Genomic DNA, 14475 nt, shown 5'->3' on the forward strand with positions numbered 1-14475 from the left:
TGTCATTGTGCTGAAATCAACAATTGTCATTAATGAATTATGTGCATCCAAAACATTGAATTAAACGTGTAGGCTTTCCAACTACAAGTTAGATACCGATAAACTTTTGACTCACTTATTTTTTTGCCCATTTTGGAGAGAAAAAACGACTTTAAGCACAATAGAACTCAAACACAATGCTCTAGATTGCGAAAACAAATTTTAGCTAGATTAATGAAGTATATATTTTATAACTTCATACAGTTGTGGTCAAAAGTTTACTTGTGAAGAACATAATGTCATGGCTCTCTTGAGTTTCCAGTTATTTCTACAACTCTGATTTTTCTCTGATAAAGAGAATGGAACAAATACTTTTTTTGTCACAAAAATACATTCACAAAGTTTGGTTCTTTTATGACTTTATTATGGGTGAACAGAAAAAAGTGATATAATCTGCTGGGTCAAAAATTTACATAAAGCAACGTTAATATTTGATAACATGTCCCTTGGCCATTTTCACTTCAATTAGGCGCTTTTGGTTGCCATCCATAAGCTTCTGGTGAGCTTATGATTGAATCTTTGACCACTCCTCTTGACAGAATTGGTGCAGTTCAGTTAAATTTGATGGCTTTCTGACATGAACTTGTTTCTTCAGCATTGTCCAAAAGTTTTCAATGGGGTTTAAAGTCAGGACTTTGGGAAGGCCATTCGGGCTGATAACTTTAGGTTATCTTGAAGAATTTGAAGGTAATCCTCCTTCTTCATGACCCCATTTACTCTCTGTACCAGTTCCATTGGCAGCAAAGGAGCCCCAAAGCATAATACTACCACCACCGTGCTTGACGGTAGGCATGATGTACTTGGGGTTAAAGGCCTCACATTTTCTCCTCCAAACATAATGCTGGGCATTGTGGCCAAATAGCTCAATTTTTGTTTTGTCTGACCACAGAATTTTGCACCAGAAGGTCTTATCTTTGTCCATGTGATCAGCAGCAAACTCCAGTTGAGTCTTAAGGTGGCGCTTTTGGAACAAGGGCTTCCTTCTTGCACGGCAGCCTCTCAGTCCATGGAGATGCAAAACACGCTTGACTGTGGACACTGACACCTGTGTTTCAGCAGCTTCTAATTCTTGGCAGATCTGCTTTTTGGTGATTCTCGGTTGAATCTTCACCCTCCTGACCAATTTTCTGTCAGCAGCAGGCGAAAGCTTGCGTTTTCTTCCTGATCGTGGCAGTGAAAATACAGTGACATGCACTATATAGTTACAAACAATTGTTTGCACTGTTGCTTTTGGGACCTGCAGCTGCTTTGAAATGGCTCCAAGTGACTTTCCTGACTTGTTCAAGTCAAGGATTCGCTTTTTTGAGATCCATGCTGAGCTCCTTTGACTCCCCCCCCCCATTGTAGCGTCAATGAGCCCCATTTAAATGGCCTTAGAGAAGTCACCAGCCGTAGTCACTCATAATCACTCAGAAGTTAAGAGGCCATGCTATGAAGCTCATTTCACTGACACAACTTTCTAAGTCACCAAAATTGCTAATACGTGTAACCGTATGTATATTTTTGACCAAGCAGATTTGATCCCATTTTCTCTTAACCCATAATCAAGTCATAAAATAACCAAACCTCATAAATGTTTTTTTGTGAAAAAGAAGTATCTGTTCCAATCACTCTATCAGAGAAAAATCTGAGTTATAGAAATAACGAAACTCAAGAGAGCCATGACATCATGTTCTTCACACGTGTACGCAAACGTTTGACCATAACTGTACGTTTTCGGTTAGTGAACGCTAATTGTGAAAAATTTAAAAGAAACATATTTATTATAATTTGTAAAATGAATAAATCCCCACAGACAATTAAAATGACCATAAAAAGATTGTAAATTAAAAAAATTAAAAAGTAAATTTTGTTGAGGGAAAACAATTATTTTTCTTCTGTTATTTTCATTCTCTCTTTTCTCTCACACGAACAAGATAAATTCAGGTCCACCTTGTATTTTCCAAGCACAAAAAACAAAACCCCTAGTCCCATCTTTTCATTGCCCTACCGTTAAACATTAATCCAATCAATAACAAAAGCCCCGTCTCTCGCCACCCAGCACCACATATTTAATAAGCTAACTATCTACCCATCAACATCGTGGAGTGAGCAGGATGATGGGGGTGGCGGGGTCAGGCAAAGATTCTCCTCATTACTGCCCTGAATTAACCCCTCATCTAAATATTTACAGTGTAAAGATGAACACATTTAACACACAAAAATCAAGGACATATCATACACTTTTCCTACCTTTTCCCACCAGTCTTAGTTATAAATGAAACCGCTACCCTAGCGCTATACTATGCCGGGCAACATGTCCCATACACACTGAATCGCAAACTACTCTTTCCTCAACCATCTTAACAAAAATCCAGTGCCTCGATGTTAAAGATCAGTCAAAGACTAAATCCATAAACATACCTCCCTGATGAGAGGTATCATTCCAAACTCAGATTTTTGGGAAAAATACAAAGAAAACATTTGACGTATCAAGATCTTGAATTATGTCAAAAAAATGAAAATACTTTCAAATTTGAGGAAATGAGATAATTGAGAGCACTTGATTCAGTGTCACTTAATTTGACAAATATGAAAGGTCTTGGATAAATTTAGATTTTCTGGTTGACAGTAACCGTATCTCAATTCATATTATAAGAACAATAATGTTCATTTCATTTTTAGTTTTAAAACATCAATTGATTTCAAACACTAAACAAAAGAAAAATAAATGTAAAAAAAACAACAACAATGTAGCATTTGCAAATTGGAGACTAATGATTTTTTTTAGTAAATTTGACTAACAGTTGAGTTAAAGGTAATGCTTTAGTTTTATCATGAGTTAGATGATATTTCAGTCCTATAATTAAATAACTTATTAGAATCTTGAAAATAAAGCAAGCAGCATCAGGTAAGGTTGAATGTGAGAAAAAGAGGAAAAGTGGAGGTTAGCTGACAGCCAGGATAAACAAAAAGGAGGTAATCCTGGAAGAAAGCAGAAATGTGGAATGAGAGCTGTACTGAACAATATCGTCCACCAGAGGGGAACTCCAAAAGAGGTTGCCAAGCAACAGCACACAAAGCAGAAAAAAAGCTGGTCAGGTCCACACACCAAAATTTCATTGCATGAAGCCAATTACAAAGGGTTGTCTAACTACGATTAAGGGTTATGTTAATGATTAGACTTTTGTTCATTTCAATCGTTGTCATTTCGATGAAAGTGTCCCAAAACTAGCAGATACGAGGGTCCAAAGAAACGAAAGCTGAAACGACAATGTATCATTATCCATTAATGCTACTTTTGAGTATTGTGCCGGAAGGAAACGTCTTCACTGACTTAGACCAGGGGTAGGGAACATATGGCTCGGAAGCCATATGTGACTCTTTTGATGGGGCTGAATATGGCTCTCCGCTAACCTGTGGTAAAATAAGGGAAACGCTGGTGAGAGACCTAAGTCCCGAACGCACCAATGGGAGCGTCACACCGGCACTGTGACGCCGACACTATCTCTAGCGGGTTTTTAATCATAAGTTTTCCTCATTAAGACTCTTCCGCATGCATAATCTCATTGATGCTCATTGATTAGCAACATAAAAAAAATGTTCTCAAAAGAATTCAGACTTTTTTTTTAACTTTCAAAGTGGTAAGATGATTAATAAAAGTACACATTTTCATCTATTTTCTACTTTTAAATTCTGAGTATGGCTCTCAAGGATGTTTGAAAATTGTTTACGTCTCTCTTCGTCAAAAAGGTTCTGTTGGGTTTATTCTGTGTTACTATTATACATATATGTGTAGTAATTCATTTCTTTGTTAAATCATTAAAAGTCTTTCTATTGTTCGGCTCGAGGTCATAAACTGCCACCTAGTCCACTCGCACATGTTCTTCTCCAAGGATTGTTGACGCTACATCTCACCCAGTATCTGGCTGTGAGGGTGGTTGATCGGGCAAGGACTCGGGATATCTGCCATTTCCATAACAAAGATGTTGTTTCTGCCACGTCCATAACACTTGTGACGCACTTCGGGCTTCTTTATGTAATTGTTATATGATTGTTAGGTCAAATGAAGGCGTGATTGTTTTTGTTTTAATGCCTCAAAGCTGTACGCAAAATACTGTTCGAAAGGATACTTTTGAAGATCTCCTCCCTTAAGGTTTCTTATCCGTGATCCAATCTATTTAATTAAATGTCAATAATTGAATAAGATGTCTGCCTGCAGTTATTGATAATTACAAAGGGGAATTATTAATGAACCTATCAGGTTCCCAACCCCTGACTTAGTCAGATGCCAGTCATTTAAAGAGACGGGAAATAAATCTGTTATTGTACAAAATCCTTAATTGATCAAAGTCATTACTTTCAAGAAAAGAAAATCCATATTTGTTAATCCACTAACAGTGAATAACAAAAAAAATGCGAATATGACCAAAATCACTCTTGTAATAATTAAAACAATTAGCCACGGTGGTAGAATTGTTTCTATAAACAAAAACTGACAACTTGACAAGAAAAAAAATGCATTTTCACAATTCTATCAAATCTCTTGCTTAATTCTCAAGTCCTTGGCCCGGATGGGCCAAATCAAGAATACAGACAGATGAGAATTCACACCAAATAATCAGTTGCCTACCTTGTCTTAAAGTTCAGAAGAAAAAAAAAGAAGAATACTTCTTGTCATAGACAATGCATTTTTCGAACCATAAGCCGCACCAGCTAAAGAATACAACATGACTAAAAACATAAAAATAAATATATATATCTAGGTTCCGCCGGCCTAAGAGTAATGTTTAAAAAGTGTAAATTATAATACGGAAAACACGGCAAAAGTAATATTACTTTTTTGAACCCCCTCCCCCAAAGCCATTGTACCACAAAGGAAATGTTATGTTTATGTGCAAGACTCACCTGGGCCACTGTTGGTTTGAAGACTTCCATTCCTGAGGAGTGAAGGGGACTTCTGAATCCCACTGCCCACTCCTATGACACCAAGACCCCTCTCTCCTCCTCCCATTCCTAAACCACCGCTGGAAACTAAACCGGACCTGGCAGAGAGCACCGAGGATGATGAGGGAGGGGGGGCTGCGGGAGAAGAGGAGGTGTTTGCCGTGGAGGTAGTGGGCAGAGTGTGGGAGTGTGACGACTCAGGTGGCTTGACGTCTGTTGTGAAGCACGGTCCAAATCTGTTGCGCCAGTTGCCTTTCTTTTTCTTTTTCACTCCATCCTCGCCTCCCCCCGTTGTTGCACCAGTGATTCCCTGTCCGGTGCTCGAGGACTGTGGCCGTTTGTAGGCAGCAGAGCCGCTGAGGCTTACCGTTTCGCATGCTGAGAGACTGTGGGAATTTTCATACAGCTTTCCACCCACTGCAAGTAATAAAGAAAAGCAACACTTTATATTTATTTTTTTCTTGCACATCAAAAAGCTCCAGGGAAATATGTCTAGTATTATAAGAAAAGAGGAGAAACGCATTATTTTCAGGCAAATTAAAGAAGTTCTTCTATTTTCTCACACAGGCCATCATCTAGATGTTCATAAAAGACAGGCTACAGGTGGCATTTGCTATATTCTCAAAATGAACTCAAACTGTAATTGACAGTGACAGACATCCAATCAATTGAGACTCAAACGGCTGGAACCACACATATTTAGCCTGTGTCTAATCAGTTAACAAGTATTTCTTTGTGCTTTTCTTATTGTGCTCAGCATGACCAATGCAAGCTAAAAAACTAAACAAAAAAAAAAAAAAGAAGTTTTGAATTTGGGGCCAATTACTTGTAGCTTTGGTTAACAGAATTTTAAGGTTTTAAAATTGGAAAACTGTAGAACAGATGTGAAAATGCTTCTGTAACTGTACATTTTATTTGTTAAAATAAAAAGAAAATAAACTTTTTATTTTAAATTGTTAAATGAAAATTATTGGGGCGGCCCGGTAGAGCGAGTGGTTTGCGCTTCGGCCTCACAGTGAGAGACCTGGGTTCAAATCCAGGTCGGTCCACCTGTGTGGAGTTTGCATATTCTTCCCAGGCCTGCGTGGGTTTTCTCCTTTTATTCCGGTTTCCTCCCACATTCAAAAGACATGCATGGTAGGCTCCTTGCACACTCTAAATTGCCCCTAGGTATGATTGTGAGCAATGTTCCCTCTAAGCTGCGCGCGTGCGCAATTGCGCTCTACTCTAGTCTTCTCTGCGCAGCAGCAATCATATAGCGCGCAGTAAATAAAATCCAAACTTTTTTTATTATTATTATTTTTTTTTTTTACCCCTTTCCCCATTATGGCGCTGTTTACGCGGCAGCCAGTGGCAGTAGCTCTGTCCACTCTTATGTTTTTCGTGATTTACAGCATGTTTTACATGAAAAAATAGTGGGGAACATTGACATGCACCTGCTTATGGCAGGTGTGCCCATAACGAGCAATGATGATGTCGCTCACACTGGTACTTAGTGCGCTCAGGGAGGTTGTCTTTCTGCCCAGACCAACGAAAAATTAGAGGGAACATTGATTGTGAGCATGAATGGTTGTTTGTTTCTTTGTGCCCTGCGATTGGCTGGCCACCAATTCAGTAAAGCGGTTCAAATGAAGTGAGATGAGACAAAAAATTTCGAAAAGTATAGTACAGTAATCCCTCAAATATCGCGGCTTCAACTTTCGCTGTTTCACTAAATCGCATATTTTTTTTATTTTGATAAGTTCATAAAAATGTGAAAATATACGCTGAAACTCACAAGCGGAAGCCACTGCCCTGTCCTCTGGTTGCTACTAGGACTTAGCACTGAAGTAAAAAGAAAAAATATATATATATATAGTGTTTTTATTTTCTAATTTTTAAAATAGCTGTGACCCTACTTCACAGTTTTTTATTTATCACAGCAATGTCTGGTCTGCATTGAGGGATTACTGTATTTTTGGTCTGTGGTGCATATATGTAACCAGTTTTGCTTTCAGAAGTGACAATAATGCATTCCTTTTCTCAGTCTACAACAACGATTTGAACTCGCAATGACAATTGAGTGTGCTAGCTACTGAGCTCAGTAATCAGCAAGCTTGACTGCCATGGTTTGTGGCACGAACAGAGGTGCTTTAAATGCACAATTTCTGAAGAGAACTACACAGTCACCTCTTGCACCAGCTACTGTTGATCGGTTGGAATTTTTTTTTTTTTTTTACAAAATCAGTGGAGGACCATTGTGATGGAAGATTTTGTAACCCAAGATGACATCTGGATATTTAACAGTATTGTCCCAGTTGAGGCGTTTGTGTGTGTTTCTTATTTTTATTTTTTATAAAAGACTTTCAGCGGCCTGCTTGAAAACGTTTTCAATATATTGTTATATTATTCAGATGTACTGTATTTTTTTTGTATACAAATGTAATTTGGTGTCTTATTTCATAGTTGAGTCTTGAAATGTATTTTGATTCGGGCCAAAACAGCAGTATATATTTGACAACCATATTTTCTAGTACTTTAGTGTAAATTCAAGGTTTATGTGTATTTTTTCATATATTTTTTTGTGTGGAAAAAAAATTTGACGGCGCTGTTAGAGTAGGATTTGTCCTCAGTGCTCCCTGCAAATAGTTTGAATATGTTTTGGAAGTAAAAACAAAACAATATAACTAAGGATAAACCTGACTTGTTTTACTGATTTTTTTTTAAAAGCTCAATCAAGTAGTATTTTTATTTGGGATAATATCAATATTGTTAATATAAAATTTGTGTGAAACTAGTTTCTGACTGGTCTTTGGCAACATATACTTGCATTGTGTTGCGATTATCCATGATAGTCTTACATATTGATATTACTTGTAACACCATCTTCATTGAACGATACATTTAATCATTTCAGTCAACACAGTCAAATTTGTGAGGTGAAATTTCCACTTTGGTCAGCGTAAGTACGTTCGCTTCAATTGATTGGAAAAATGATAAAAGGAAGTATCACCTGACGGCGCAGCCGCAGCAAGAGAACCAAAAAGATTTGTTGTTCCCTCTGAAGCACCACCTTCTAAACTGGGCTTCACGAGGCAGCTGAAAGATGGCGGTGACGAGAAGGAAGTCACGCCTCCCGTGCGCAAGGAGGAGTCGGCGAAGCTTAGAAAATCAGAAGACGTGGGGGCTGAGGCAGTCTTGCTGGCGCTCGTCAACAGCAGCCCTTGGTACAACATTTTCACAAAGGAAAAAAAGGAAATGGGATAAGTCACGTGAATGTGTATTCGTTTGAATTGAGCTGTGAAGATCTGACAGCAGATGGGAGAAAGCTAGGGGAGATGTAGGAGAACCAGACTTTAATTATTTGACTGCCAAATACACATTTTTGAGAACAGTTTCATCACAGATCTAACAGGCAAAAATGCAATGGTTGCTAATAACATATTTAGCGCCCTGCTACATCTATAAACGAAATATAACATAGAAATGTGAAGTGGTGCCATCTCTCGCCAGGCTAAAGAAGTAATCACCCTTCACAAAAAAAGCTGTTTGAATGTAAAAGTGCGGAGAAACATTTTACTGGATTTTTTGGGGGATCTAAAACTAAAAAAAAAGTTCATTTTTCAAGAAAAAATGTAATAAATATATGAATTATTTCAAAGAGCTAAAATTGCGTAAATCCTCCCAGCATTGTGCAGCCAAAGAGTTAATGATCCACGGCCTTCATACATTAATCCACATCCGCGTGGGGAAAGTAGAAACAAGATAACTAAAATAATCATACAATTGTTTTATTAATCTGCATCTGCCCTTAAGTAAACCCTCCCTCATCATGTAGTCCTCCCAAGGAGGTAGCACAAAGGCAGAGGAATAACCTTTGCTACTTTGAGGATCGAGAAAACATACACCTGATGAAAGCTCAAGGTTCTGATTATAGAAAACACAAGAGCTTAGTGTAAGCACTGACTCCTTCAGGCTCTGACCTCCTAACATGTCTGTGTATGTCTTTCTCAGACAAGTACCAAGATTACAGGCGCCAAAGACCAGAAACAAACGTTGTTATCAAGGGCAAGCATAAAAACAAATAAGTCACGTCTGGTATTTAAAAAAAAAAACAGTCACACAAAATTATAAACACGACCAGCAGGTGGTCCAGAGATGAACTGTAGGTTTGCGACTGTATTTATGTTTAAATTATCACTCAGGAAAATTTGCTTCTATCAATTTACCTTGGTGGAAAGGCCCTGTTGAGGCAGAGGCGGCTGTGGAAGAGGTTGTCATGGTGACCACAGTTGAAGGTAGCGCTTTCCCCGAGGAGGTGAGAGACTTCCGGCCCCCCCTCTGTCCTATTGCATGACTTCCACAAGAGTTCTTCTTGGGCTTCATGTCAGACACAACTTTACCGGCATCAGCAACAAGACAATCCTTGGAACTTCCAATAGAGTGAGTGGATGACACTTCCTGAAAGTTGGCATTGGTAAAACGGGCACTACCGTCGTCCAGTCTCTTCTGCGAGGATGCTTGGAGAGCCCCTCCCACAGAACTGCTGCTATTGTAGGCCTGAAATTGGAAGAAGAAAAGGGAACATTAATGTGGGACAAAGATCGTTAAAGCATGACACACACCAGATAAAGGAAATACAATAGAAACTAACTAGACAGCAAACAAGGTATTAACATCCAGCAAGGGTTGTTAATTTGCTGTTAAAATGAAATATTCACACAGATTTTATGTAAATTTCTCATTGTTATTTATTTGATTGACACATTTTTGACAAGCATAACAACATGAGTTTGTTAGGGTTTGTTTTGCATAATCCAACTACCTGGATAACTACAAAGAAAACATGTCTCTTATGAGGGGAAGTGAACACACTGCCAACCAAAGCAAGAGAAAATTTGTCGCAAAACAGGATTTCATATTTTGAGAGCAGTTCACTCTCTGGGACCATAATGTTTGGAAGAACAAGGGAGGAGGACATGTCCATGGAGGTCTTGTTATGTTTTGGTTTGTGTCTGTCCTATTCTTTGTGTTTGTATGTGTTAAGAGTAAAAAAAAATAATTAAACAAGAAAAATAGAAGGGGGGGGGGATGAGAAAAGAGGAAATAACACATAGGCAAGGCCAAACAAAAAAAAAATATTGGTAGACATCTTGCACACTGAACACAACCTTTCTGGGAATGATTATTTCCAAAAGAGTGTCTAAATCATAGGAACAAGACCATGTGCATGTGGGTGTGCGCGTGCGCGCACTCGCAAACGAAAAAGCATTAGATTTCAAAGGATCACTCAAAGATGAAAGTGTCACAAACACAAAGAAAGAGGAGAGGGAGGAAATAAAGCTTCAGGAGCAACATGAATCTTGCTAAAGTTAAGAATGGTGTGGTGAAGATCTCATTGTTTCAACCAATTCTAGCCTCCTCCTTAGACCGTAACATCTTAATTAATTTTTCAACCTATTTATTTATGTTTAAAATGTATTTTCCTGTGTCTGTATTCATCCTCTTGACAGTGACATTTCCCTAATACAGATTGAATCAAGTTATCTGATCTAATCTAATTTACACCCTATCCATTATAGGCACAGTCAGGCCTCCTCTCGCACCCGTAAGGTGGTGACCGAGTGGGTTTTAGTGCATTTTCACCTCAAATGAACACACCCGTCACACCTTTTTGCACACTCATCGGTGCAGACAGAAGCGCATAAAGACTTACACACATACTGTCAGTTACACAGGCTGCAAAAATATTTATCAATCCTGAGAGGTATTTGTCACGTTCAAAGTCGTAACAACTCGGAAACCACACAAACCACACTCCCCGGCATCTCTCCCCCCGGGTCTCATTGGGAAATTATCACATGTAAGGTAGTGACAGTTTAGCCAGACATCCGCACTGAGTGGCAGTTAACAGAACCCACCATCCGAAGAGAGAGATAGCAGTTCCACTGGAACCTGTACGCAAGCTGCCTTCCGCTATTGCTAATTTGCTGGCCTCAGCCTGTGCATATTTTTAAATGAACTGTTTTGTAATAGTGAAATACAGCAATAATTGGGCAATACCAGTCCTGGTAATTAAATGCCCTACTATTCAACTATCTCCTATGTTTAAATGTAATAGCTAATACAGGAACAAACTGTATATACGTTTAGATTTACTGAGCACTTGCGTCTCATACTAGATTATAGCTTCTATTAATATTTTTTTGACTGTCTTGCTACTCAAAGGCTCGAACATAAAAATTCGTACATGAAAATTACTGATAGTGATTTAAAGTGCAAAATACAGGGCGGAAAGAAAGGGAAGGGCTGTCTACGCGCCATTCTGCCAATGGCGGATAAAATATGGTGTGGTGATGTGGCTGTATCCAGTGACATGTGGGTCATAGGATTGTATGATTCAGCTTTTGTAATTAGTAAATCAAGTTGAAAATAATTGCGATTAAAAACTCAAATTATAGGGTAATGACAGAAATAAATCTAATGAATTCTTTATTAGAAAACATTTTCTATTTCCCATTGTTTATTTATAATTATTAACATGGAAAAAATATTAAAATCGGCTTGTCCAATTTGTTTTATTTTGCATTATTAATTACCTTACAACTATGTTAATGGCGCAAGCATTTTAGCATGAGCAAATAAAAATTCCATCCTGGTTCCTAAATTATTCTCAACTTACATTCTCTATAAACGTTTATAATTTAAATTCATGAACAGACAATTGTTCTCTAAGATGTTAAGGTAAAGCACAGCCAAGGTATTGGTGTTTTTTTTTTTTTTTTATAAAATGTAAAATACCAATACAGAAAACTCTTAAAAATCACTTTTTGAGCACAATTGCTAATTACTAAAGTATTTAAAATGTTCACCATTATAAAATTAAAGTCTGCACCAGTAAACGGTAAACTGATTTACCGTTTTTACGTTAGCTACTATTTGCGAATAGATTGTAGCCACCTGGAAGAACATATAAAAATCGGCGTTTTTGATGACTCATTTGGATTGGATAACTTTATTCATCCCGTATTCGGGAAATTTTGTTGTTACCGTAGCAAGAGGGTGAGGATGCAGAAATAGGAAAGGCATTTGGACAACTGTTCAACTCGGACACAGAAAATGAGGACTTAGGATGGGTTTGTGGGTGATGATGACGCGAGTACATTGTAAAATGGCTAAATAAAGTGCAACGGAACTCAATTTTGCTTCCGTTGCATTTTTAAAATCTTTTTTTAGCGTGTGTCCGTATGCTTAATCTGGTGTATGTTTAAGGTGATGTATGTTTTGCCATGCCTGGCTGCGCCTTTAAAAAAGTGGTGCGTCCTGTGTGTGTGTCAAATACAAAAATAGAACTTGTTACTGACAATGCGCTTTTAAATGTGGTGCGCCATGTAGTCGTGAAAATACGGTACAATAATATCATATAGCGAGAGATCTTTTTAAACATGAAAAGACTCGACTCCAAGAGAAGAATTTCCTGTAGATTGAGTACAAACAAACATAAATATGTAAAATTTGAGTCAAGATGAAAATATTTGTCACGAAACAATGTAAGGCTGTGGCAGTGTCATTCAGTAAATGGTCAAAGAAACAAACATCAACAAATGAAATAGTACTACGATATGACCACTACTAAAAATAGATTTGATCTATTTACTACAGAGCAAGTCTCATTAACAACTACAGTACGTGTGAATCATGTTTTTTCCGTGAAACTAACTTAAAAATACAACATTGGAAATTAAAATCTATAGAGAAAAATTTAAACATCGGATAGATAAATTCTAAAATTCTTTGTTTGTTTCCATTCACTATTCATATTTGTGCGGATGGAACAGCTAGGATAAGATATTCACTCACAAAGTCATTCACGCATGCATGCACAAGAACCCAAAGCACAGTCGTGGGAACACTAAAAATAACCTTACACACCCTTATCAATCAGGATTATTGATTATAATGGCAGAGACCATGTCTTTCAGTCTGTCCTCTTGCCCTTTCATTCTCGGAATGCCACTATTACCGCACAGCCCTTTTGACATGCCCAAGTGCTCTTTCAAAGTGTGTGAGATAAATTTAAGTGTGGTGGAGGTTGAGATCCACATCTATTTTTCAACAACGGCTTAGACAATGAGAGGAACAATACATTGACACTTCCTCAGTCTGTGTAGAATAAGGATAAAAAGACATATTAAAAGGTTAAATAGTTGCCCGAATGTATGGAGGAAGATGTCACAGACTCTAAGCGTACACTTGGTCAATGAAATAAATAGGTCAATTATGTTTTTCTGATCTTTAAAACCGTAATAAAGACTAAGAAATAGGCTGCTGTGTTTAGTGCCATGTTGGTGGAGGGGAAAATGGCACTTGCACTTTTCCTATGTGTTACTAAATTAATATGTGGTAATAAGATTTATACCACCTAAGATTAAAGGCAAAGAGTCACCTATGATTGCAGTAAAGGAAGGAGAAGAGATATACCATGGTACTTTGTATGATTGCACTAAAGGAAGGAGAAGAGATATACCGTGGTACTTTGTAAACATTCAGCACAAAGGCTTCAGGAAGAAAAAGGGGAGCGGGTATGGCTAGAGAATGAAGGCAAGCCTGGGGAGGTGAGGTAAGACAGGGTGAAAAGAAGGAACAGGAAGTGAGGGGGATATGGTATAATCTGCCTTAGCCTGGCAGGAACTCCCCTGCGCCTTTTCCTACAGGATTTGTGCGTGTGTGTGTGTGCACATTGGTATATGTTTGCTTTAGGCGTTTACTATCCATTCAATGTAAAGGAATCTTTGAAGACCTGCTGTATTGAGTTGAAGGTCTAAAAGCAGGTGTCGGAAACCTTTTTGACTGAAAGAGCTATTAACAATTCATATTTTTCAACTTTTTCTAGGGGGGGAAAATTGATTAAGTTCATAACAGCTTTTTTTTAAATGGCCAAATTTGGGGTAAAGTAACAGTTTTTTTTAGGCTGGCAATAGTCTGTTTTCCAAAGGTGATGATGTCTTCAGTTGATTCTTTCATTAATTTGATACTGCGCAACCTTTGTTTTGAAGGCAAATTTATAAAAATAAAGACGCCTATCAAAATTTCTCCAGGTTTTAGTCTTCACTTTTGATAGTGTAATGAGGGAGGTCTTCTTTTTTCATAGTAGATGTCGTCTTATTTTTATTGTGCAACAGAACAACTAAAATACTTTTAAAGTCATCATATTTTATATTCTCTTTTCTTCTAATGTAAGGGTGTGTGTGAATGTTTATGTGTCATCATTTACCTTCAATCGGCAAAAGGGACTAAAGATGGAAATTAGCCTTTGGCTACAATCTTATATATTTACATAAATGGTCATTAACATGAATGTGAATATATTCATTAATCTGTGCCCCCCTTATTAAATAAACTAAACTCAAACGTTTATAATTGAATAAGGAGGTGAGGAATTTGTTTGTTGGCAGAAGTTCGAAGTTTCCAATTTGAAAGAAAAAATGTGAGTTATCGTGACAATTATTGATACTGATTGTTCTTTAATTT

The 14475-nt window shown here is 37.7% G+C and overlaps 1 protein-coding gene across 2 annotated transcripts in view; it reads right to left on the minus strand.

Moving 5' to 3' along the window:
• Window positions 1-14475, minus strand: part of mllt10 (MLLT10 histone lysine methyltransferase DOT1L cofactor) — a 55620-nt gene that overhangs the window by 20318 nt on the left and 20827 nt on the right. For both annotated transcript variants that reach the window (XM_077735954.1, XM_077735953.1), the window contains 3 exons: window positions 9174-9504; window positions 7958-8167; window positions 4927-5382 (listed from right to left, as the gene is read on the minus strand). In XM_077735954.1, coding sequence (XP_077592080.1) covers window positions 4927-5382; window positions 7958-8167; window positions 9174-9504 — 997 coding nt within the window. The remainder of the gene's footprint in view (window positions 1-4926; window positions 5383-7957; window positions 8168-9173; window positions 9505-14475) is intronic.

The sequence above is a fragment of the Stigmatopora nigra genome, chromosome 16 (genome assembly GCF_051989575.1).
Source record: "Stigmatopora nigra isolate UIUO_SnigA chromosome 16, RoL_Snig_1.1, whole genome shotgun sequence".
Classification (NCBI taxonomy): domain Eukaryota; kingdom Metazoa; phylum Chordata; class Actinopteri; order Syngnathiformes; family Syngnathidae; genus Stigmatopora; species Stigmatopora nigra.